At 44.0% G+C, this 26271-nt stretch overlaps 1 protein-coding gene across 27 annotated transcripts in view; it reads left to right on the top strand.

Annotated features, from left to right (window-relative positions):
• Nucleotides 1–24380, top strand: part of LOC111842609 (protein tyrosine phosphatase receptor type D) — a 363307-nt gene extending 338927 nt beyond the window's left edge. For 16 of the 27 annotated variants that reach the window (XM_072697617.1, XM_072697618.1, XM_072697621.1 and 13 more), the window contains 11 exons: nucleotides 283–406; nucleotides 5949–6124; nucleotides 8672–8791; nucleotides 9090–9244; nucleotides 14668–14953; nucleotides 15904–16082; nucleotides 17153–17279; nucleotides 17469–17594; nucleotides 18782–18936; nucleotides 20202–20337; nucleotides 21043–24380. In XM_072697617.1, the coding sequence (XP_072553718.1) occupies nucleotides 283–406; nucleotides 5949–6124; nucleotides 8672–8791; nucleotides 9090–9244; nucleotides 14668–14953; nucleotides 15904–16082; nucleotides 17153–17279; nucleotides 17469–17594; nucleotides 18782–18936; nucleotides 20202–20337; nucleotides 21043–21111 (1653 nt within the window). In that variant the 3' untranslated portion in view covers nucleotides 21112–24380. Of the gene's footprint in view, nucleotides 1–282; nucleotides 407–5948; nucleotides 6125–7036; nucleotides 7061–8671; nucleotides 8792–9089; nucleotides 9245–14667; nucleotides 14954–15903; nucleotides 16083–17152; nucleotides 17280–17468; nucleotides 17595–18781; nucleotides 18937–20201; nucleotides 20338–21042 lie in introns of all 27 variants that reach the window. The other 11 variants (XM_072697609.1, XM_072697611.1, XM_072697613.1 and 8 more) reach the window with 1 other exon arrangement.
• The last annotated feature ends 1891 nt before the right edge of the window (nucleotides 24381–26271 follow it).

Consider the following 26271-nt stretch of genomic DNA (forward strand, 5'->3'; position numbering starts at 1 on the left):
GTAAAAGGGGGGGCCTGAGGGTTAGCAGTAGCCATTCTTGGGGAGTCAAACAAATATCTGCAGTTTTAATTAGGAGTCCTCTTTGATGGTACTGAAAATAAGAGCAGATGCTTACACCGACGGCAGGGCTATAAGGGAAATTAGGTAATTAGTAATGTTAATCTTAACCATGGGAGAAGAATGCGAGAGCAGCACTTAGGGAGGGGGGGGGAGGGGCAGGCCCGGTTTTGAAAAGCCCTTCCGCTGATCTCCCCTCGTCTCCTCTCCCGCCTCCGTCCCCAGTCCGTCGATCCAGGCCAGCAGTTCACCTGGGAACATTCCAACCTGGAGGTCAACAAGCCAAAGAACAGATACGCCAACGTCATCGCCTACGACCACTCGCGGGTGCTGCTCAGCGCCATCGAAGGTAAGCCTGCCGACGCGGCACTACGGGGATCGGCGCCGTCCTACCCGCTGCTTTTCTGGCTCCTGACTTTCAGAGTCACGCCCAGGGCTGTTTTACACTCACAGGTCATTTATGCCTGGCGATCTCTAGCCATGCTATGCACGGGCCATTCCTCCCATAAGGACTCAGCATACTTCCATCTCGCCGAGTGCTATTTCAGAAGTGTCCCACTAGGTTATTTATACAGGAGTAATGGCTGGGGTCAAACTTATTCATTTCTTCCAATATCCCGATGTCTAATACCTTAATCAAGTCTCCCCTCAGCTGACGGCTCCTGACACTGAATGGAATAAGATCCTCTCAGGGTGTCATCGAAAGCCTCACTCTCCTTCTTAGGAGTGAGTCAGCTGACCCGCTTTGAACCTCATCCGGGATATTGGCGCCGTTCTCGTGACCTGGTCACTGGGGTAGAATGGCTCATTTTTTTCCCCCTAAGAATAGCAGAAGGCCGCTGCTTGGGGCGCCCCCTCAGTGCTGTCCCAGACTGCTACAGTACACGTCACGCCACCAGAATAACTTTGATTTCACAGACAGGCTCTAACTGCGAATAACTATTTTTTTTCCCTGTCCACCAAAATGGTTTTTGTTGCTTCCTGAAAAGACCCTGGGCTTCAGCATAAAGCAGGCCTTGGTCAGAAGTGCATCGATATTCCACGATTATCTCAAGGATGAAGGAAGAATGTGATATCTTAAGAACCAGAATCGTTTATTTATCGCCAAGTGCTTCTACCTGCCGTCTTTGTCCGATGAAAATCACGTACATCCACTTTTTGCTGATTGTGATGTTTCACTGTAGATGGAATATGCCCATTCTCCTGTCTATCAATAGGGTTTGATGTCTATTTGCCCAATGAAAAGATGTTTTATGAAGTCATCAATTGTAGTAGTCAACATGTGTGTTCATGATGGTTGTCTCCTGGATATTTCACAGCGCTAATGTTAACAACTTAATATTGATATTTTGATAGCTGACTAACTAGCGTAATTAATTATGAATATAAATCAAGATGTTTTCGACAATGACATGTTTGCCGCACTGATAGGAATCCATTTAAAACATTAATCCTTTCGCTGATGGCTATATAGAAATACGATTCTATTTGAGGTGCTAACGGTGTCACATTACGTTGTTTTAGGTTTATTTCATAAAATAGTTTCTGAGAAAATCTGTTTCTCATGCTCCCGAAATAATGGAATTTTGGATATACATTTACTTTATGGTTTTGAGCAAAACAATCAAGGACAATCAAGACAATAGATTATATATCGATAATAAACATGTACATGAAAATAAAATCATGTGCCTAGCACAGAAAATGAGCATCGTGCAATAAAGCAGCAGGTTGATTTTAGTGGAAATACTAGACACTAGGTACTAGACACTGTAGCTATAAAGGGTGCGTTTGGCGGGATGCCGCGTTCGCATTGGTGCAGCTTCTCCCTTACGGGTTTTTCCCACGTGTGTGTTATTTGCACTCGTCTTTTGGGGGGTTTGCTTGCGAAAAGCGGGAACAGATCGGACCCACTTTGCCGTGTACGCGTGACGCGGAGAGCAGCGGCCTCCCTTGACGGCTTCGCTGTCGTTTGCCACGTTTCCGAAGTCCCCCCCCGGCCGCTTGTGCTCCCACACAGCATCTTACCGAAAAGGAGTCGCGTCTGTTTAAGGCAGATAGCGGCCGAGCGCTGATGTTTCTTGGCTGAGGGCTGGCAGATGGAGAAATTCTGCTCTAAAACAAATTCAGCGTTGATGGGGGGGGGGGACGGACGGGGGAAGGCGCCGGGGAAGCAGATGCTGAGGCCCTTTTCTGTTTCTTCGTGGTGAAGGAAAGCCAGGGAAAGCTGATGAATTCCATTAACTCGGCGTAAACCCCACACCCGGCCAGCCCGCACCTCCTCCATCGCGTGTGACAAAGATGTTGGCACTCACTGCAGGGACCCCGTTGTTTACGTTCCAGACACTTCGACAGATTCCCATTTCCCTCAGCCACTGGGATTGTCTGCCTATCCACTCTAAGAATCCACCCGTCTGAAATAAGTTCTGATGATTTAGTTCCGGTTTGCATCCCTATGACCGCCGTCGTTGCCCTTCTCAGCTTTTCCCAGATGGGAGAAGCCATATCCTGCCTCCTGATTGGTGCTTGGTGTGGCTCCCTTAATTACCCCCATGCTGAGCTTTTGGGATTGTTTCCTTAGCAAGGTATATTCAGGAGGGGTGGGGACTGTGGCCTCACACCTTCAGGATTAGGAGATCAAATCTCAGCCTGATCTGTGTGTGTGTAGAGCTTGCATGTTCCCTCCATGATGTTTGGGTTCCCTTCAGGTCACTGCACCGCTACTAACTCAAAACCACAATCTTCAATTTGATTTCCTGAAAAACAAGTGCACAGGAATGACATTCAGGGTGTGACAGCTAGCTGCCTGAAGGGTGAGCTCTCGTCGGCGAAATGGAACGACTGAACAACGCAAGGCATTAAAGAAACAAACATTCTGCAAAGATTCAGCTCGTTAGTAAAAGCCTACAGTGGATTAAGGTAATTGACAGGGAGCTGAAATGCATGCAACAGCAGTCTGCTAAAATAATACTTAGCTCACATCTGAGGAAATAAACAGGAAAAACACAGATCAAACTAATGGCCACCGAGAACCAAGCCGTACCCGATCCATTCCTGCGCTGACGTGGCCCTGCAAGGCCAAAAGCAGGACTCAACTGAGCTGCCTGCACCACCGTCTGGAAACGTACGGAGATAAGAAAGAACTGGTGATCTGCGGATTAGCGATGTAGCGATACATTCACGATAACTCGGAACTTGAAAATTTCCAACCATCTACTCGTGTCACGGATCCGGACAGATTTGATTCGTAGACGAGGCACGATGCAGGCAGATAGGCAGACGAACCACTGGCGACTCACAGGACAGGGGTTTATTAAACAAAAACCGAAAACACTGGGAAACACTACAAAACAAAATCAGACCACGAGAGGTCAAAGTAAAACAAAGACTAATACAAATGGGTCTGGACAACAAGCGGCGGCGTAACACAACAGATATACATCAACGGCATACAGACCAACAACAGACAATGAACCGCTAGGGAACTGAACAGAGGCAGGGACTTAAATACATAGGGGTAAGAAGACTAACACAGGACAGGTGAGACTAATTAACAAGGGTTGGGAAAACAGGCCACAGATGAAACTAATAATTAAATCAATGGACTGAGAAGAGAAAACACTGACAAGACACTGACAGAAACAAGGAAACAGGATCTACACTAGGGGAATAACAGACAGGTAAAAAACACATGCACGGGCACAAAGCATGAAACCAAAACCAAATACAAATCACAAGACACAGAAACTAGAAAAACTGATAGACTAGGGAACAAAATACAGAAACAGAGGAGGTTGGATTCGAACACACAACAGAGGGGTTAACAGACAGCCGCATGCTCAGCTCATTGAACCATGTGGCCGACGGGGAGGAGTGGAAACACCACAGACTCGGACAACGGGGAAAAACAGGATGGCCAGCGACAACTGCTGGGCAAATGGGGAGAAGACGCGAGACTGGGACAAAACCGGTGCTAACCCTGACAACTGGAAAAAGTACAATAGAACAGTTTCCTCTCACGGTCCCAAGCATGTGCAGACAGGCCCGTTGGCATCTCTAAATTGTGTGTGTGTGCTGTGCAACGCCATGTGTGTGTCCGTGTTTTACCCCAGCGTTGCTGCGCGGGATGGAGTCCAGGCCCCTCACAACATTTATCTCATACATATATTTGGAGGCATCAGGCAATATTGCATGCAGTCCTCTAAAGTGTACACCCCTTTGAATATATAAATAAGAAAACAAAAGTACGGCTGTTCAGGCCAAGATCTTTCAGATATCTGTTGATAGTGATGTTTAGTCTGTCAATATAAAAGCTGAAGCCCAATACAGCTTCTACCAGCTTCTTTTACAATGGCTGCCGCCGGGTGATAAGTGAGGGTGTCAGCCTGTGACAGGCCAGCGTTTGTCTTTGCTCAGGTTAAAGGTCAAAGTGGAAGGCGCTTACTCTCTTTTATGCTAAAAGTAACAGAAATCTATACTAAATAGTCCGAAATAGCTCACCCAGTCTCAGTCATTTAAATTCTGTGGGAGGATACTGTGGTTTTAATGCATTTTGATGTCTAGAATAGGCCTCCATCTATTTTGTATCTAATTTGACTCCTAGATGTGGGAATGTATACAGGCAGCAGAGGGACTAATTAATTTGACTTAATGTGACACTTTTGCACAAGTCCTAGATGACAGCTGGGTTATTAAGGGTAGTTTTAGAAACACACCCCAAACAGGTGTTGGGCGTCTTTGTTTCACTTTACACCCTAGTGTTTGGTTTCTCTTTCATCGAAGGGCCCCAGCATAGCCGTCCTCACGTTTGCCCGTGAATGGGGGGGGGGGGGGGGGCGCGACAGACGGCCCGTCTGGAGTAGTATGCTGAAACACAGCCAGCGAGAATTAAAACACGCACATAAAGACCCAGAGGGATTTTGAATAAGGGTGTGCGCGGCGGTTCCTCGTGAGAGGGGCCCGACGTGAGAGCCGTGTGGATGCGGACTGGGCTTATCTCCACGGACCATGCCTGGCCACCGCTCCCAGCTGTCCATTGTAGCGCGGTGACTAGCTGTCAGGCAGCCCCATCCCAGTGGGAGAGGGGCCCCACCACGTCAAAAAAGGGGGGAAAATAGGCAAGAAGCAAAAGGTTTCCTGAGGATCACTGCTGTGTGCCTGTGGAGCTGAGTAAAATATACTTAATGTAATTACTGCGAGTTACTCTGTTCGTCGGCTTCCAACTATCTTTTTTTATTACCTTCGCCTGGTCCGTACTGGTCCGTGCCAGCAGCCGGTTGTTATTTTGTTCGTGCGTTATTAGACTCTCAAACAGCAGTGTGGAGATGAAGAAAAGCTCTTTTGAAATCCGACATGGGAACCGTGCTTTGGCTGGTCCTCGGGAGCTGGCTCTCTGGTCCTCGGCAGCTGGCTCTCTGGTCCTCGGCAGCTGGCTCTCTGGTCCTCGGGAGCTGGCTCTCTGGTCCTCGGCAGCTGGCTCTCTGGTCCTCGGCAGCTGGCTCTCTGGTCCTCGGGAGCTGGCTCTCTGGTCCTCGGCAGCTGGCTCTCTGGTCCTCGGCAGCTGGCTCTCTGGTCCTCGGGAGCTGGCTCTCTGGTCCTCGGCAGCTGGCTCTCTGGTCCTCAGGAGCTGGCTCTCTGGTCCTCGGCAGCTGGCTCTCTGGTTCATGCTGCTGAAAGTTAAAGATGTGAAAACACGGTGCGAGATGGGGCCGGTGCACACCAAGGGCTGTCCCGCTGTAACAGTCCCCTGTCCGGCCAGTGTCCCTGTTTTTATCTCCCTCTTCTTTGTTTGTATCTCTCTATACAGGGTGTAAGTTTACAGGTCCTGGCGCAGTCAAAACATGCCGAATGCCTTCCGCAGGCGGAACTGACCCTTGTCTTTGGTATTCCAGGCATTCCCGGAAGCGACTACATCAATTCCAACTACATCGATGGGTACCGACGGCAGAACGCCTACATCGCCACCCAGGGGGCCTTGCCAGAGACTTTTGGCGACTTCTGGAGGATGATCTGGGAGCAGCGCAGTGCCAGTATTGTCATGATGACGAAACTGGAGGAGAGATCAAGGGTGGGCAAATTTTACCAGCTACAGAAAACTGCATTTAATGGATACCGAAAAGTTATGGGGAACTACGAATTGGGGGGAAAAAGTGGCGGATGATTAATGAATGCTTGATCGTCATCACTATGGGCAAGAGACAGGTTGGGGTTGAGGGAATCAGTTTGGTCTGTATGCACCTGTTATTTGTTCACTGGACATGACTTGAGAGACGGGAGGCATATGTCTGAGACAGACACAACATATGCTCTGTTGCCTAGGGAATGCAGAGTGAACCCAGGGTTGATACAGAATTCATGTTAGGGAGGGGAGGGAGATCCATCATCCAATCACGTCATGGGCAGGGTCCTGGAGCCTATCATAGGCAGCACAGAGCACGCAGCAGGGGCACCCCCTGGATGGGATGCCAGTCCATCACAGGGCATATAAGCACGAATAGCAGAAGCCATTTTGATTTGTATATCTCTGGACTGTGTGAGGAAGCCAGTGTAACAAGGTTAAACTGCACACACCCAGAACATGCACACTGCACGAACTCAATACATGCACACTGCACGAACCCAATACATGCACACTGCACAAACCCAATACATGCACACTGCATGCACCCAGAATGGAGGCAGGATTCAAACCACCAACATTGGAAATGTAAGGCAACAGTGTTAAGCTTAGATTAAGTACACATTTACATTTAATTACATTTAATTTAATTATGTACTATTTTCACAAGAATCTCTACTCTGTTATGATTCTAAATCTTCTTTATCTTCACAGATGTATTGTGGGTAGAGTTTGTTTAAATGTAGGCTCGCTCTGTAGACTACCGAACATGCTCTGGATTTTATGAGTTTCTTGCTTCCTTAACCAGCTCAATGATTTTGTTTGTGTTTTGTTTTGCATTTGTTTGTCATTTTCCTTCAGATGCCTTCTTATTTCTTCTCCAAGGCAAGACATCCCTCATCTTGTGTCTCTGGGCGTCGTTCGCTCACCATTGCCCCCTCACTCCCTGCCATTCCTGCTTAGCCAATGACGCGCCATTCATAATTTGTCGCATGGTCTCCTGGCTCATTCACTTTCGCTTCATGCCAGAATTAACCATTTGCCAAGAGAATGCCAAGGTTTAATCACGGGGCATGTCATCCAACTATCTTCACCCAACACTTCTCACATGCTACATGCTAAATGCTAATGGTTGCCACTCTATACACAGAATCTAGATCTGCATAAATATGCTGTCTGGAATAATCAAACACCAGCACTACTCGTGTTAAACACAGCGACTACTCGTGTTAAACAGCAAATGCATGATGCAGTAAAGAACGCAAGTTCCTTGTTGTCTTTCTTATTCTGCTGTGTAAGAATAGCTCTGAATTTTTAATTACAAGTGGTATTGTTAAGCAGAGGACAAATCAGCGATCCAAATTAATATTTCTTTTGCGATTAGCTAAGATAATCACAGTGGACTAAAATGGTTTTTGTTCCTCTCCAAATTAATCTTGTGATAGTTATTTTCTATTTTTGTTTTATATTATAATAAGGAATGGATTTATGAAAAACAGACAAGGCACAATGGAATAGCTGATAGAGCCTGATTTGAAAGCAAATGCTTCCATGCTTTGCTCTGCTTGTTGGCTATCACTTTTTGGGTGCATCTTCTTGTTCCTGTTTGTGGGAATTTAAGAAGGTAGTGTTTAAATTTACTTGGTCAGGTCTATTATTGGTCTATCATTCACATCATTCAAATTTGGTGTCTAAACTTGTTTGTTTATAGTGTTTACTTACAAACAGAAACAAGTGAACCATTGACAGATTTGCTGGTTCTGTAAAGTGAAATTTAGTTTTAAATAAACTAGAGAAAATTCTCTTAGGAGCAGACAGTTGTGTTATGCATAGTTTGTTGCCTGTGTCTCGTAAAGATGACAAAGTTATCGTAAAGTTACCATATACACTATGGCTTGTCTAATTTAAATTTACGTTTAAATTTAGCACACTTCATTTGACCCCTATCCCCAAGTGGAGGATTTCAATTTTGAGAGTGTTTGTCGAAGTTCGACGCTTCCCCAAACCGTCTGTTATTTACCCAAATTGGTTGTTCGTTTCTGTTTGTTGTTAGGGGAAAAAAAAGTAATTCTGCAGTGGAGCAATGTTTACTGCTGGTAACAAAGCAGAATAATGACAATAAACCTGCATCTCTTACCAAGTTTGCAACGCCGCAGTGGAGATCGTAATTATAGAGTCTGTTACGCCAGTATATATAACGCTGTCTGTAGATCAGTGGAAAGTTATAAACTGATTCCTCCCCTGTGAAATTGTATAAATCAGCAGAATACAGTTAGGCATAGCCGGTCCCTTTATTTCCCACACAGGAATTTTCCATACTTTGGTTAAAAGCAATGTCTTTTTAGCTTGATTTACAGAACTGTAGATAAAATGAGTTAATCCGCAATGGGCTTTATTTTCTATTTCCAAATGGAACGGCTCATAAATTTTCATTGCATTGCTATGCGTGTTTTTTTTTTTTTTGGTTCTTTTTCTCACTGAAAGTTTCTTTTTCAGGTGAAGTGTGACCAGTACTGGCCCACGAGGGGCACGGAGACGTACGGGCTGATCCAGGTGACCCTGCTGGATACGGTGGAGCTGGCCGCATACTGCGTCAGGACGTTCGCACTTTATAAAGTAAGCGCCCGGCCCCGCTGTGTCACAAGAGCTCCTCAGTACGGCCCCTGAGCCAGAGCGCACTTTGTTCATTTCGGCATTTTCTTTTTAATAGCGTCGTTGTGGATTCTGAGCCTGGTAGTTCAGTGTGCTTGTCACCGGCAGGTCGTGGGATCAAATCCCACGATTGACAGAGTGATTTCACCACTGAGCCCTTGAGCAAGACCCATATTCCCCAATTACTCCAGGGACCATTTGTACCCTGCCTTGGATATAAGCACCTTCTAAATAAATATAAAATATGTTCCTCTCTTGGCAGAATGGCTCCAGTGAGAAGCGGGAGGTGAGGCATTTCCAGTTCACAGCCTGGCCCGACCATGGGGTACCTGAGCACCCCACCCCCTTCCTGGCCTTCCTGAGGAGGGTGAAGGCCTGCAACCCGCCTGATGCGGGGCCCATGGTGGTGCACTGCAGGTGAGCAAGCGGGACTGGGGCACGGTGCCCTTGACATGCCGCAGTGGGGGGAGGGCGGTTTACTGGTTCTGCACTGGTGCAAAGAGGGTTTGTGAGTCACGTCCTTGGATGGTCTTACCCATTACCAAACGTGCTCGATGCCCTAGTGCAAGGACGGCGATATCACTCTCGTTCAAGGTGATTAACCTGAATTGCTTCATTAGTTCCGAGAGGGAATTGCTCTTGTACTTTTGTATGCATAGGCGTTCTGGAATTTTCAGTGAAAATTCGAAGTGCCGAGCGGCTGAGTGATGCTTTTGGGCGGCGCCTCGTGTACTTGGTGTTCTCCTACTGGGCGTTTGCTAGACAGCAGCCCAGGATGCAGTCCCACCCGTCTGCCTGATAACTGCATCTCTCTCTCTCTCTCTCTCTCGCCGCCGCCGCCTCGCCTCTTCATCATGCGCGTGGGGTGTCTCACACCAACAGTGATAAATGCCCTGGGGTAATTATATCTAAAATACATAAAGAGACAGTACTTAGTGCAGTAAAAGACATAAACAGCTCGAATCCCGGCGGTGCGGAGGGAGAGGGAGCGGAACAGGACATGGCAGGCTCTTCCCGGCAGACAGTCAACAAAGCGCCCACTTCTTACGGACAGAGACTGCAAAACTTGCCCAGGAAAGTGTGAAAAGGGGGATTACCGAAGAATTGAATTACCACGTGCAGAAGTTAATTAGAGCTAGCAGCGGAATCAGTTTAAATTGAAAATCCCGGTTTCTGCGCCCGCGCCGAATGCGGGAATTAATGTCACACCGCAGATTGGGAGTTTTAATTCCCTTCCCTCGCATCAGATAAACGGCGGCGGAGCTTAAAATCACTTCATCCGCCGTCCGTTTAAGGGAGCCGCTTTTGACGGGCTTTTCTCCACATATTCCACCGAAATTTAACACGACCGCAGAAGAGTCGGACTTATCGCCGCTCTGGTTTGACCCTCTCAGATTCGCCAGGCTTACGTCACGTTGTGCTACGTTAAATGGGACAACGTCTAAAGTTCCGGATCAGTTTTGAAGAAGAGAGTGCAGTGTACCACATATTTAACAGTCAGTACGGCATCCTCAGGTAAAACATTAATTAGCTAACTAAGCAGTCGGCGGAATCTTGTGTTTTTCATAAATGTGTTTATCTCCTTAGAAAGAGAGCAGCCAAGCGGGATCTGTTTGTCATGAACTCTTTGTGGCATTTGCTGTTCATGCGTTTCCTGTATGGAAAGCTGTTTCATAAAGGTGTTCCATGCTGTCCCTATACAGCAATTCTACATTGCCAGTGACAGTTCATTAAGCAATGTTACTTAGCGAGTTTTGTTAAAGAGTCACCCTTTTCACACGTAGCTCTCTTGGGTCTACAGAGGCGCGACGAGTGACGCGTAGGGCCCAGGGGCACCGCTAAAATGGTACAAGTCGACATCCGTATCTTCCTGCCGCCGCATTTTCTACAACCTCTCAGCTGCTAATTACTGTTATTAACAGGAACTTTTTAATGGGCTGACTGTTAAAAGCAGCATTTCAACATCCAGCATTATATAACACGGTTTGTGGGGCCTGATGGAGAGGCTGCCGACAGGAATTGTGTCTGATGAAATTTCTAGCATGTGTTAGGTTGTAGGTCTACCTGCCACGATTTTTACAGATGGAAATGAAACCTTGTGTCATAATTGAGATGAAACAGAGTTTATATTTTTGTGCGTGCGTGTGTGTGTGGGTTTGCATAGATCACATTTGAGGACCAAATTGTCCCCAAAGTGTAGTAGAACCTGAAATTTCCCTACTTTTGGGGACATCTTTTGAGGTCCCCATTTGGATAACTTCAATCTTATAAAAGTCTTGTATTTGGGTTGGTTACTTATGGTTAAGGTTATGGATGAGTAGAGGTTAAGGGTGTCGTGACTGGGATTTGGGTTTTCCCATAGAAATGAATGGACGGTCCCCATGTAGATAGGAAGACCAACTTGTGTGTGTGTGTTTGTTTGTGTGTATGTGTGTGTGTGTGTGTGTGTGTGTCTATATATCCCACTTTTAAAAACATGCAACCATGAAGGGTCATGAGACTTGGCCAAAATGTATAACTGCATCTGCAAAGATAAACAGCATTAATCGATAAATAGGAAGAGTACTGGACCAGCTTCATCAAACCCCTTGATTTTAGAATGTCAGACAAGCTGGTGTCCGCATACTTTTGGCCATATACCTTAAATCTGAGGAAGAGCCTTTCTTGGCAGGCCTCCTCCCATGGCTTACCCACAACAGCAGGCCTTTGAATGAAGGCCCACTTCTTGTTATATTCAGTGTTTACACAGGGAGGTCAGATTTAATTCAGATCTTGAATTCTGATGCACTATTTACCTTTTGTAAAACCTTGTATTGAACCCAAAGGTAGTAAACTTTTTCCACCGGACCACTTCAGTGCCTATAAATATCGAACGGTGCTCCAATGCCATTGGGTGGCAGGTTTTGCCAAACATAAGAGGATGTGTCTGGGGTGAAGTGAGTGCCTTAAACGGGGCTGTTCCTGGTGTCAGTGTGCACGCTCAGACCTTCTAAACTGAAAGCGGAAGGATCCGAGAACGACTTAATTGGCAAAGGAGACGACGACCGCCTGCTCTCGGAGCAGCTCGTTAGAGAAAACCAGCTTTGGACTGGGAGATATTTTATCCATGAGGGGAACTCTCTCCTACACGCAGAAGTCACCAGAAGACTGGAGGACCGCATGACCACAGAATGTTAGAATGTGGCTGAACAGCTACTGAAGACTCTGGTCAATGAGCAGCCGCCAACAGAACCTGCTTGAGAACCATTAAATGAAACGGTCTTTCTTGGAGTCTCCAATTCACAAACGCTAACTTAGATGCACACTGTGATCTATTTATCAATGTCCTTGTCTCTCTTCAACATGATCTTGGCATATGTTCTTGCATCCGCCTGTCCTATAAGGGAAGTGGCCATTTTTTTATTATTATTTTTTTTGATGTTCTTGTATTAATATGGGCGTTCATCACAGTATGACTTGAGACTTGTAACCTGGGCCGGTTCTGGCATAGGTAATCAGGTGACCCCTCCTGAGTGAACAGCTGTTTGTGATGAACTGTGGAGGAGAGTTACCGCACAGGAAAGGAATTCAGCCATCTGTGGCAAGTCTGAACATAATTTTATGACCTTCCTACGGGACAGAGCTTGGTGTTTTCGGGTCTTGCTTGCACATACCTCAGAGGAACAGAATGGGGGGCCGAAGGGGCCAGTCAGACCCCCTTATACAGTAGTAGAGTACACCTCCTCTGTGTGACCCCGATGTACCGTGGCATAGGCTTGGGTGGTACTAAAGGAATATGGCATACCGCGGTATTTTGAGCATATTGCTGTATTTTTAAATCTTTTGAAATCTTGGTGATAAAATTGCCTCTCCCCCCACTTTTTGTCTCCCTTCTGCAAATTTTGTCATGAAGGACCACCAATGGCAAGATTTCAAAATAACACACAAACATTGCTTTTACTATCAATAGCGATCAAAATATGTCATTGGCATAACACCTGGAAGGTATGATGGTAGGAAAAATCAGAAGCTGCCCAAGTCTGACCTGAAGTCTGATGCGTTTCGGGCCTCTCGTCTGGCCCTGAGCGACACGGCTAGTGTTCAGTCCGGGATTCACAGCTCCTTTGGGTTTAATTGTGGGGAATGCATTTGGAGAAGTGGAAAATGAGCGTTCGTTGACATGCTCAGTGAAACATTCGGGAGGAATCAGCCCACATCACTGTCCACAAGGTGCGCCGGCTTTTGGGGGGGGTCCCAGCCTGGCTTCAGCATATTGTATCATATGAGCTGCAGCCTGCATGCCTCACCCCCACCCCGTCAGACTGTTAACAGCTGCATCAACTGAAGAGCCGCCACTATCCCGTTATCCCCTCCAGTGCCCCCCACCCCCCCATACAGCCTCCGTAGCCTTGCCACTTGCCACATGGTCCTGCTTGGCTTTTGTCATGTTTGAACCAACAACCACATGGCACCCAGCTAAAAACATGACACCAATACCTGCACTGACATGTGCAGATATACCCGCATAATGCATTTTCGTGAATCATGCAAAACAATCCAGACTCACTGATTGATGACTTAATTTAATGACTTGTATATGGGGGTGATGTGTGGCTTAGCGAATTGGGCCTCTGTGCCTCTGTAATCAGATTGTCATTGGTTTGAATCCCATCCTCAGCAGAGTAGCTCCATCTCCTTTGTGCCCTTGGGCAAATCAGATAGTGGCTACTTTAATGTTAGGACTCAATCCAAAAGTGTATTGTTCTGTTTTCCTGTTTTCACCAAGCGCCTGAATTCTTTATTCTTGAGTTGTTGTTTCTGCGATTTTGACTCCTGAGTTTAGACTGAGCTCTGCGGCAGTGAACCAGCAGGTCTCGGAAACCTCCACATGACCCAACAGCGGATTTAGCTCCAGCGTGGTCTGGGGGGGGGGGGGGTCTCAATGCCGAGTTGAAGCAGTCAGGGGTCCCCCTTAAACGCGAAACACGTGGAAGCTTCCGGCATCGAATGGCTCCCGCATGTGTCTTTATTTTCATCCAACGGCCGGCTTGCGTCACGTCGCAGGACGTTAAGCAGACGTCGCCCCCGGAGAGCCACCCTACCGCTGTCTGGTAAATGCAAACCAAATGCCGCATGCGGGAGAACGTCCAGAGAGCACCTCGCGGCCGTGTTCTTCTAACGCAACGAGGAACCAATTTAATTTTAAATGCCGGCCTAACAACTAGGCAGTAAGAGCGCGAGATCCGTAGCTCCGAGAGCAGAGCTCACCCAGGGAGCGGCTACGTGTGTCCTCTCAAAGCGCTCCCCGATCAGGCTCCCTGATTACGTGTTCCCCGTGAAACCAATTAAAATGGAGACGCAACTTCTCAGGGACGGAAAAGTAAGCTTCCGTATGATGTGGCGCGTGTTCTAAACAAGCTGGTGCACCACTGCACCCAAAAACCAGACATCCAAGTCAGCCAGCTTGAGCTGGGCGAGGAGACATAACAGTATGATAAAAGTCTAGAACTCATTAACGGTTCCCATTTAGTCTCCGATTTTGAACATTAGTACTTTTTTTTTTTTTTTTTACTTGAGATCTATTTCCATTTAATGATCCCATACCTTGATAAAAAGTAGCAATGTACCATAGTAGAGGTCGTCCATCACTATGTCCCCTGCTTCTTTACTCTAGATTTACCGTGATAATGTCCTTCTCTGGCTGTTCTTTTGAGAGAAATAAAGTACCATTTATCCCTCTGCAAGCATACGGCTTCTGCTGTAACGTGCAGCGTGTTAAAATAAATGATCTATCTGTATTTTCCTCTGCCTGGTAAAAGGTAATTATGGATAAACGGGCAGTTCGCTGTTCCCTCTCACAGTGCCGGCGTGGGCAGGACAGGCTGCTTCATCGTCATCGACGCCATGCTGGAGCGGATAAAGCATGAGAAGACCGTGGACATCTACGGCCACGTCACTCTCATGAGAGCCCAGAGGAACTACATGGTGCAGACGGAGGACCAGTACGTCTTCATCCACGACGCCCTGCAGGAGGCAGTGACGTGCGGCAACACCGAGGTTCCCGCCCGCAACCTCTACGCCTACATCCAGAAGCTGACGCAGATCGAGTCCGGGGAAAATGTCACCGGGATGGAGCTGGAGTTCAAGGTAGGAGCCTGGTCTCGGTCACGCCGACCCACGCCTCTTCTCTCTCTCGGCGCGGATGGTCAGGGGGAAGACCATTCCAGAACAGAAGCGGTCAGGAGCACTTGGGGAATTCACAGTAATGGACGGGTCTTAGGAGTGCAAGTGCACTTAAACCAGCACAGAAATGAGAGACCCCAAACCTCTACAGCAGTAAAAGGCACTCGCAACTGCATCCTGACAGATATTACTTTGGGTCCAGCCACTGCTATTCGGCAGAGTCCCCCCCCCCCCACACACTCATTTATTTATTTATTTGATAGAATCCAAAGAAAAATAAAGCAGCCAGACACTGGTGCTTAGGCCGACTGGCCATGTTTGCAGTCCTGTCGCATTTTATTTTTCCCACGCTGCTCTTCCTGCTGGTCAGTCATTTATGGTGAAAAACCCATGTTCCCCACACCCCCGGGGAACGGGGCCCTTTCACTGCGCACCCCGGGCGGGGTTCCCCGTTCACCAGAACCGCAGAACCCGGTCCCCTATTTTCACGGTGCAAGAGAATGTTACACTATGCTGTTTGGCTCCAGCGTTTTCCCGGGCCGTAAATCGACTTGTAAGTCTTGCAAACCGTGGGCCTGCAGCTGAGAGGCCATTTCTGAGCCTCTTGCTATCTCTCAGGTGAGATGCGGGACTTGCGGTCGACATTAAGTGAGCGAGGCGGCACTTATTTATTTGTGGTAGATTTTCTCCTCTGTGGACTGATGCAGCACTGGAATAATATCCCATTGTCTCACATTTGCGGAGTCACCACACACTATAATCTGCACTGCTGATTCCTCTGGCAGCTGCAGCTTTTCACGTGACAGTAACGCGTGACATCCGCGTCCTCCGGCATCGCAAAAGCGTACGAACTAATGTCGTCTCTGTGTATTTTGCCCCTCCCCCTCATGTGACTTCCTCCCCACCTATCGCAGCGTTTAGCCAACACTAAGGCTCACACATCCAGATTCATCAGCGCCAATCTTCCCTGCAACAAGTTCAAGAACCGCCTCGTTAACATAATGCCATATGAGTCCACGCGAGTGTGTCTACAGCCCATCCGAGGGGTGGAAGGCTCCGACTACATCAATGCCAGTTTCATAGATGGATACAGGTACGCTCCCACTGCTCTTCCTTCACTTGATTGCTCAGTTGTTTTTCTGATTGATGCATCCAGCAGCCACTAATAACCCTGCAGTATATTCTAAAACACATGCTCGTTTCGTCAGCATGAACGTCCAGATGAACGTGCACACAGTTCCTAATCAGTCACTGAACAGCAGGCCAGGTAAACAGGGGCTCGCTGTGCATTTGTCTGCTCTGACAGACGATGTTTCTCTGCTGTAGAAGAAGGGAAATCCTCAGCGGTGTCTCAAGTCATTAAATCTGCAGGCCTCAGTTTCCTAATGTAGTGTTTTTAAATTAATTGCACCAAAAATTCACAAATATTGATAAATCATATTGATTGGTAAATATTGATTGATAAATAAATGCCCCCTCGTTTTATTGCAGTCACTCACACATGAGTGAACGCAGACACCTACCTATCTGCGCATGCACTAGCACACATACACAGACTTCAGGACTCCTTGACTTGAGAATCGAAATCCTTTAAAATTCGGCTGTTTTTTTTTTTTTTTTTTAACAATTTCTCATAGAAAATTACACACAAAAAGTCACATGATATCATCATTGGCTGAAAAAAACCATGTGACAAAGTCACCTGTCATGCACCTGATCCCTACATCGCTGTTCTTCCAAACTGCTGATTAAGGTCACTTTGCACCAAGAATAATGACAGCCGGCTAAAAGATAAAATTAAATGCAGAGTGCAATGCAAAATTTCATATATTCAATGTGTAAACCACATTAGAGTTCATGCCTATTCACATGCACAGAGATAGTCTCCAACCAAGACCATCCAACCCCTTGCCCCCACCCACAATCCCAGCAACCCTGTAGCAGATAACTGAAGGGTGCATGCCATTTTATATGATAAAAGCGTATTAACTATACAAAGGTCTGCTGAAAATCCCATTTTTGGAGGAAACCTTTGCCGCCAGCAATCAGGTAATTAGCTATCTTTAGGGTGATAAAAGCATTCTTTCTGGGGATTCGAACAAATTATTTGTAATTGCAGTTTAAAGCGGTTTTTTTCTTCTTCTTTTTCTGGTCCTGCTGCAGACAGCAGAAGGCCTACATCGCCACACAAGGGCCCTTGGCAGAGACCACGGAGGACTTCTGGCGGATGTTGTGGGAACACAACTCCACCATCGTAGTCATGCTGACCAAGCTTCGCGAGATGGGCCGCGTGAGTGCTGGGAAAATCATAATTGCTGGGGAAATGCCAGTGTCAATGGGAAAAAGTTATGTTGGCTACTGTAAGCGACGTGAAGAGCAGAGGACCATGTGGCACAGAATTAATGGCGTGGATTTGGAGTAGAGACAGGACCGAGACTGATGGAGACCCATTTCCCATGGTGCCTCTGGTTTCTTGCAGGAAAAATGCCACCAATACTGGCCCGCAGAGAGATCCGCACGGTACCAGTACTTTGTCGTGGACCCCATGGCGGAGTACAACATGCCACAATACATACTAAGGGAATTCAAAGTGACGGATGCCAGGGTAAGGCCTGCGATTCCGCCTTAGCGAATGAAAAACTGACACACAAATTCTCCATATTTCCCACCGGTCAATCACGAGACTGATGACTTGTAAGGCATTGATTGATTAATTGGTTGTACCATTTATTGATTAATTACTTTGTTGATTAAAGTATGCTTAAGGACTGTAGTGCACCTAAATGAAGACTTATATGGTATAAACATTGCGTGGCACGAGAATTTAATTTCATTACTAGCAAAGTGAGTTTACTGTTCCTGGACAAATGAGTCACGTTTTTACCATACCGTGTGTGGTCGGAAAGGGTTTTACCCATTGATTGCATTGATCTCCTCGGTCTCACCATTACAGCTCTGCTTCGTTGCACATTTAGAGGGAAGAAGACGAAAGATCAGCCAGGCTTATCTGCTGCTTTCGCTTTACTCAAGCACTAATGTCGTGATCCTGCTGTGAATTCTGAGTGCCCCGGCTATCTTTCTCGGGCACTCTTAGTGTGTCCAGTAGCAGCTGATTAATTTTGTTAGTCAGTTAGCTATTTGCCGTTTGTCGATTTGAACTTTGAAACAAATATAAATTGTATCAGGCCTTCATTGTAAATACTGAATTCAGCCCAGTATGGGAGAGCAGGAGGCGCATGTAGGTTTAATTCCATCAAGGTTAACAGTTCTATGCGACGTTGACGTTGCCTTTGTAGTAAACGTTAGAGAAGACCCTTCATGGAACACATTTTTTTATCATGGTTAAATTACGTTACTGAAATACCATTCCCTAAAAGACAATCATTGCAAGGACCTTGCAAATTGCACACATCAAAAAAAAGAATGTTATCTCAAATATTTAGGTGCAAACATTCAGTGGAAGAATGACATATCTCTCCTGAACAGTTTCCCCAGATCAAAGTGTTCTCTGACCTATCTCGTTTGTAAGAAATATTTTATAACTGCACATACCTTTGTAAATTCTTTTGGCAATAATTCCATCAGTTGGACATTAAGACGTGGGGTAAACAACCGGCACTAACCTTGACTGCCTCGAGATATACCAGCACATTTCCCCAAACGGTAATTAGTCACAGGTAGCTTCCTGTTTGACTTGCGCTCAGAGCAAGTGTTTGAAGTTCCTCAGACGCTTCTGCTCCCCCTGAAGGGCAGGAGTAATGCTTTCCATTTGGCGCGGGTTCTTCATTCTAGGATGGACAGTCTCGAACAGTAAGGCAGTTCCAGTTCACCGATTGGCCCGAGCAAGGAGTTCCAAAATCAGGTGAAGGCTTCATCGATTTCATTGGCCAGGTGCACAAAACAAAGGAGCAGTTTGGCCAGGATGGGCCCATCTCTGTGCACTGTAGGTAAGGAGGAACATCTTCTCTTCTGCGACTGTTTGACTTTACACATTGGCCTCTCTTTCATTAAAATAACACTCTTAACCCTCTGGGGGTCGACAGCATCGTTGATGATGCTGCGTATCTTTCTCGTCTATTTCAGTTCATAACTCGCCGAAATCTTATTGTAGAAACATGAAAAAAAATCCGTAATCTGTCTTCTTTTCGAAACATCCATTGTCGGAAGTATTAAAGTTTTTAAAATTAGGTTAAATCGGCAAAAAAGTAAACCATGTCACCTTACTTTGTTTTACCTGCATCGGGGGCGTGCAGTACCGCTCTCACCCGAAGATCGCTATTCACATTCTAAATAGCCGCATTAGCGCGTATTCAAATCGCATTCGCATGGTAATTTGATGAACAACGCAACGGTGAAACGCGATCCAGATACATCCCCATCAGAGCCATAAAAGGGGGAAGGGACGTGGCCAGGTGACAATGGCTCATTCATACACATGAAAGTTGCTACATATTCAATGAAAGGAGCCAGAAATAGTGACATGAGTTAGGTTTTTCTTATTTATTTATCCAAATTAATGTTGCATCTACACCATTTAGTCATCTTCATGTAGCCAAGACTTTGGTGATCAGATATCTGGGATCAAAACAAACTTCCACCATTGCTTACTATGTACTTTTATAATGTTTCTGCATAACTATACTTTGATGTCAAATTACAAACTTCACATATATCTGACATATTTACAAAGTACACTAAGATTAAGATGAGTTTAATGCCAAAACAAATATATAAGGAATAATTTATTTTCCATTAATTAAGTTTATGATATTGAATGAAATGTGTGATTATGCCCCAGTCAGTGAGAGTTTCTTCCCTACCCCTAGACTCCAGAGGGTTAGTGCAGCTGTTTCACTCTGAAACAAAAGGTGATGTGAATCACCACATTGAAGCACGATTGCTGTAGAAACAACCTCGTTTGGCTTTTTTTTTCCCCCCTGTGGTCATTCCTGGGGGAGAGGCCCTGCCTAGACAGATCAATTACATTCTAGACACCCAAACCCTACACCCCAACAGCCTTCAAAGGTGCTGACATGTCACTGGCTCAGGGTTAAATCCAAACGAGACGGCCTTAAAAAGAAAACCTTGCCGTTTATCGCTCTTTCTGCACAGAGGGCTGGGGGTGATTAGCAAAAAATCTGAAGGAAGGCTTGATTTGTCTCCCGAGTCATCAAGTTCTAAAATTTTAACGTATATCGTTAAATCTCCGCAGTGCTGGTGTGGGGAGAACAGGCGTCTTCATCACCCTCAGCATTGTCTTAGAGCGGATGCGCTACGAGGGTGTGGTGGACATATTCCAGACAGTCAAAATGCTGAGAACACAGAGGCCAGCCATGGTGCAGACGGAGGTAAGGACGGCTCTAGCCAGACTCCATTGTTGCCCGCGGCAACCCAACATGCTATCACAGCTGTTCATTGGCTGCCACAGGCGCACTGGGCCTCCGAGTTCCCTGGAACTGTTCTTCAGTGCCCTAATTCTCACACCCCCACTTGTGCATGACCACGATGGTCAGAGATCATCTGTCTCCACCTGATGCCTTCTGCAGTTGCCACAGTTGGCTGGTGTTTTGAAAAGACATTCCATGCTTCGGAAAATACCCTTAAAAATACATGTATATATGGCAAAAATGTTTCTTGGGAGTATCTCCTTAAAATATTCACCGGCAGTCAGAGAGCAGCTGACGATGTTCCTGGTGTTCCAGGTATCAGCCCTCGCTGGCAGAAATGCCCTGACAGTTTGGTGCGTGTTGAACCATGTGTGTTGTCATGTTTTCTTTGTCTTATTTTCGAATGGTTAGACGAGCAGTGCCAGTTTCATGGTCTTGCTCGTTAATGGTTTAGCTAAATGCAAACCGGCCATCATTAACATAAACAGTCTTCGGCAGGGTTTTATGCTGAGATAAACAAAAAAATATTCTGATAAATATTATGGGATCCTGTTTTACACTTATTGAGAAATGGGAAAATGATAAGTGATAAAAAAACACATAAATAAAAATATTAAATATGGGCCAGATGTATTTACACACTTTCTTTTATTTATTCTTTGATAGGATCAGTATCAATTCTGCTACAGAGCTGGACTGGAATACCTGGGAAGCTTTGATCACTATGCAACGTAAAAGTCCCATTCCTGGGGGAAAAGCAACGGACCCCTCGTCACCCAGAGAGCCGCTCTTGAGCCATACCTACCTGCTTAAGAAGTACTTCTTCACTTCTAGCTATGGACAGATTAAGTGTCAATTGTGAAACACAAACAAACAAAAAAAAAGAAAAAACAGATTCCAGGTGGACCAAGAATTTAACTTGTTTGATAAACTACCCCTGAGAAACCACAAAGGAATCCTGACTGTTGAAGCAGCATAAAGATTGTTTGTTTTTGTTTCCTTTTTCATTTTGTTTCATTTTACTTCGAGGATTCCGTGTGGGTTCAAGACAAAACATAGCTATCAAGACAACGACAACAAAACCAACCACTGCGGGAGGACTGGAGATGGCGATCAGAATGGCCTGGAACTCAATGCACACTGTACAGCGAACATTTTCAGAGTTCCACTGTCACAAACACGAGGGACGCTTTCAAAAGGGACACCACCCTCTTGGTGAATTACAAAAGACAACATGACAACAATAATAATAAAGCCCAATTCCCACCAAATGGTTCACTATTAATAATTAGGGAAGATGGGGAATGTTTAAAGAAAATAAAACTTATTGATTTAGTTTTTTAGTACTTTATTATACAGCTGACCTGTGCTTCATTTTTAACTGTGTAAAATTATTTCTCTTTTTTAACAAACTTTTATCATTTGATGAAGTGAATTAAACAGAACCTTTGCTTAATAGTTTTATTATTATTTTTTTTTTTGGTTCAACGTGTAGCTTTTTTTAAGCTGTAGAACTGCTCTAATGTACGTACCTTCAAACAGAGGAAATCGTTACTTTTTTTTTTTTTAGCTATCTGGGGTTTTATTTGTTTTGGTTTTTCAGTTTGTGGCACATTATATGTGCAGACCTGTATTTACAGTATCAATTTTTTTATTTCTTCCCCCACTCCATGTCACCATTTTAGGTATATGGTTAACTAATGCCCATAACACCAATGTAATAAACTGGGACATTGTGGAATCAACAGGGGTGAGCAAAGTATGAAGTTGCTGCTACAAATTTTATTAGTTCTTCCACGTTGACGTGTATGATTTGCCAAAACAGCCTCTGAAACGAATTCCCAAGAAACATATATACCTATATAATATATAAATGAATTATGAATACATTTATACATGTATATCTAAAATAAGTTATATATAGAAAGCTTCCACACATCTCTGTGTTTTGGGGGAACTATTCACTGGAATGCACATCGGTAGAACACAACCGTTTTCTGACAAAATGCATCTTTTCACATGCAATAAATAATTTTCTATGTAGATTTTAGTTTCTTTATTTTGTGACTTTCCTCTGGAGAGCATCACTGGGACGAAATGCCGGTGTTGCCAACATCTATCGGAGAACGACAGCCTGTGATTTAGGGTCTGATCTGGGTGCCGTACTGCAGTCTCATCAATTTCCCACGTTTCACATAAAATTGTTTTCATTTAGCATTTATAGTGCCTTATATCTTATGCCTGTTTTTATAATAATCCTTTGAATTATTTTATGCATTACTTAATTGGTCTATCTATATAAATATACATATTTATATATTTTACCTTAAGTACCAATTTATTTTACTGTATTATATGAAATTCTATATGCAAACAAGATGATTGCAGTAGTGTTTTTATTTTTGTGGCCTTAGTCGGGCACCCCCCCACACACACATAAACCTTATCGTTAGTTTACTTTTGGTTTCATATTTAAAAGTTATTCATGCTGTAACCATATATTATTAACCAGCACTTTGAAACTGTAGGTGCAGTATATTGAAATAGAGGCAAGTTATTTTGTTAGCATGCAACAATATTACGTGCCGGGGCACTAAAGGTTACGTGCCAGCAGAAAGATTTTATTTACAGGCATGCGGACAGGACAACCATTCGCCTCGGCGAAGCGCTTCACACACTTTACACTGTTTTAAGACCAAACCTTAGCAGTGAAAAAGCACTTTCTCTACTTAGGAGGAAATGGATGTTTCTAGGAAGACCCTGGAAGACGTTTAAGATGACCAGAATGTACTGAATGTAGAGTCTCATCTGAAACAAGCCTCCTATAAAGGAAGAGGCTGGTGTTTTGGGTGATAAACATGGATCAGGTACACAGAGACATTATTAAAAAAAAAAAAAAAAAAAAAAAAGCAAGAAGTGGGAAAATGATCCACTGGTGCAGGTTTGCTTTTAAATTCCGACAATCCTGACATTTATGAAGTGTTTAGTCTGCTTTTGTAGCATTTTGAAATGCTTTTGTTTCCGGATGTCAAAGATTCACTGACAATTTTGATTGGATTCTTCCTCCATGGATGTGCATTCCAGTTGTTTTCTCTCCCTTGCGTTAAGCAGATAAATGAAAAAATAATAAGATCTGAAAGAAAGCCAGCCGCTCAGCCAATCAGAATTCGCTTCCCCTTCCTGCTTTTCTGTCCAAAGTATGTACTAAATTAATATCGTTTAGCCCCTTAAATCTGCAGATTCGATGTTTGATTTTATATCGCATTTGGCTACTTTTTTCCCTGCTAAAATAATAATTATTAAATATGCTCCTAATGACTTACCGGTTGACTTCTATTACATTTCCATGTTTCCTTTTTGTATTATTTCTTCTTTTTTTTTTAATATGCATGATTACATTACAGAATGGCCACTGCAGGCTCCCGTAGGAAGAATTGCACTTTCTATGTCTTTGTACTATGCACTACCCTATTGATTCTAAACCCAATAATGCATTACTTGAACCCATGTGTAAGAAATTAACGAAACCTTCACTTTGTGTGTATGTAAATAACACAGAAAATAAAATATCAGATATAAAGAAAAAGACAAAAAAAAAAGGTTTGTGGCAAAAATGCCTCCGTTTTGGTGCCATGATACTCCAACAGACGACTGCGGATTTGTCTTAAACATCTGTTACGTGGCTTTGCCATTGAAACTTGGGGTTTCATAACAAAAATAAACGTTGTGTTCTCTGCTCTCTATCTATCTCTCGTCTGGATGCATAGACTGGAATTAATAAATGAAACTGTAAAAACATGGCTTGTTAAAAGAATCATACAATTACCTCTGATTAGTAGTACGCGTAAATGTTTTTTTTTTTTTTCTCAGAACGAAAGGAGTGCTTTTTATTTTCTTACCTAGGTTACATTGATGGCGAAAGACATCCGTCTGAAAATCAGTTCTTTGCTGACACAAGTTCCATTTGTTACAAATGAATTCTAATAAAAAAAATGTCAGTGTTATGCATCCTCGTCTCTGATTTTTTCCCTCCGAGTTTCACAGTGGTGCTGAAGGACTACTTATCTTCACTCTTCACAGTCAGAAAATCCGCATAAAAGGTTTTCTCTGTAGAACATTTGTATTGTTGCATTGTCCCTGAAATCAGACCTCTAATCTTCAACCAGTCACTTGTTTTTTCTGAAGTTTCTGCTGAATATTTTAACTATTTTCTGTGAGAATATAAAGTCTTCTCTCTATTAAGTGTACTTCTGATCGATGTATGCTTTAAAAGTTGTAGCCCAACTTTATTTTCATTCGTCCCAGTCCCTAATGTTCTTTCTTCTCAGTGTTTAGCTCAATATCCAGGAGGGTGCTGCTGTTACCTTAGAACGTATTTCATTTGAATTGCCAGCTTAAAAATGTTATTCTTGATGAAAGATCAGCTAAAAGGTGTAATAATGTTGAAATTATGGGTAAGAATGTTGTACTCATTTATTCCTGTCTTCTGTTTTCTAGATATTTATGTATTTTGGGGTCAACCCATAACTCTGCATTCTGAGAAGCTGAGTCAGTGTTCGTGGTGTCATATCTTCAGATATATCAAAGTTTTTTTTTGAGGTAACAATTTTTTTTTTTGTCATTTGTAATAGAATGGTGTTTGTGCCCTGTGATGGGATGGTGCCCAATCCTGGGTTATTCACTGCCTTGTACCCATAGCTTCCAGCATATAGACTCCAGACCTCCATGACCATTAATAGAACAAACAGGTACAGAAAGTGAATAGATGGATGAATGGTTGGAACATTTCTAATATTCCTGTAACAACAGACGTTGTTGTAAACTCTTTTATGTAACGTAAAATATCTCTGCATGTTTCATGAACTTCAGATTTACAAACGTGAATTGCAGAAGAGTAAATGGCAATTGTGACTATTTTAAATAAGTTCATAATACTAAAATGAACACTGCTCAATTCAGAATTACATTCCAAAAGAGACTAAAGATGAAACTGTAGTAACACTTTACCTGAAGCTGTCATCTATAATGCATTACAGATACCTTTATGATAGTCAGTATAAGAATTAATAAAGCATTATTGCATCTTCTATTGACAGTCATAAGGCATTATATTGTTAATTATAAGCTCAGTTGAAGTTCTCATCTATAATACAATATGGATACCTTCATAATACACTATACTGGTCAGTATAAGTATATAATACATTATTGATGACAACTTCATGAAGCATTCATAATGCATAAAAAACATGCCTATAATGTGTTATGCCTTTTTAACAATTATTAATATGCATATTTATAATGCGTTATGAATTCATTATAATATGTTATGAATGTGTTCATAGATTCTTATAAACATGGCATTCATAAAAGTGTTACCGAAATTGCATATCGTGTTTGCATTTGGACTGTATAAATATAAAAGTAAGTTTCTATCCAGAATTCCTTTTTGATGCTTGAATTAAAAGTTTATTCAAGGTTTTCTCTACATAACTTCCTCTTCGGACCTTAACTGTTCTTCAGAGATAACCTTCAAACAGAAAAGCATATTTGCAAGTCAGAAAGTCATACTGTACACCCCAGGTTAATAAAGCAAGTCCTGACAGAAAATCACTGCCGTGATATAATGCCTACAAGCATTTCCATACTATGCATTTGCTGTATCTCACAAACCTTCTGAGGGCATGCGGTGTTCTCCTGGGTGACATACTGTACACATGCATCCAGTCTTTAATGATTGACATGTTGTCGCTGTTCCACAGGCACATTTGCCTGAAGCTACAGTGTTATGGGTCTCTATCCTCTTCAATAGAGAAGTTCCTGAGAACTCCACAGAACTCCACAGTCTCTCATCTGCACGTTGCTTAATATCCTAAAGACGATCCCCATAGAATG

This window comes from Paramormyrops kingsleyae, chromosome 12 (genome assembly GCF_048594095.1).
Source record: "Paramormyrops kingsleyae isolate MSU_618 chromosome 12, PKINGS_0.4, whole genome shotgun sequence".
NCBI lineage: Eukaryota > Metazoa > Chordata > Actinopteri > Osteoglossiformes > Mormyridae > Paramormyrops > Paramormyrops kingsleyae.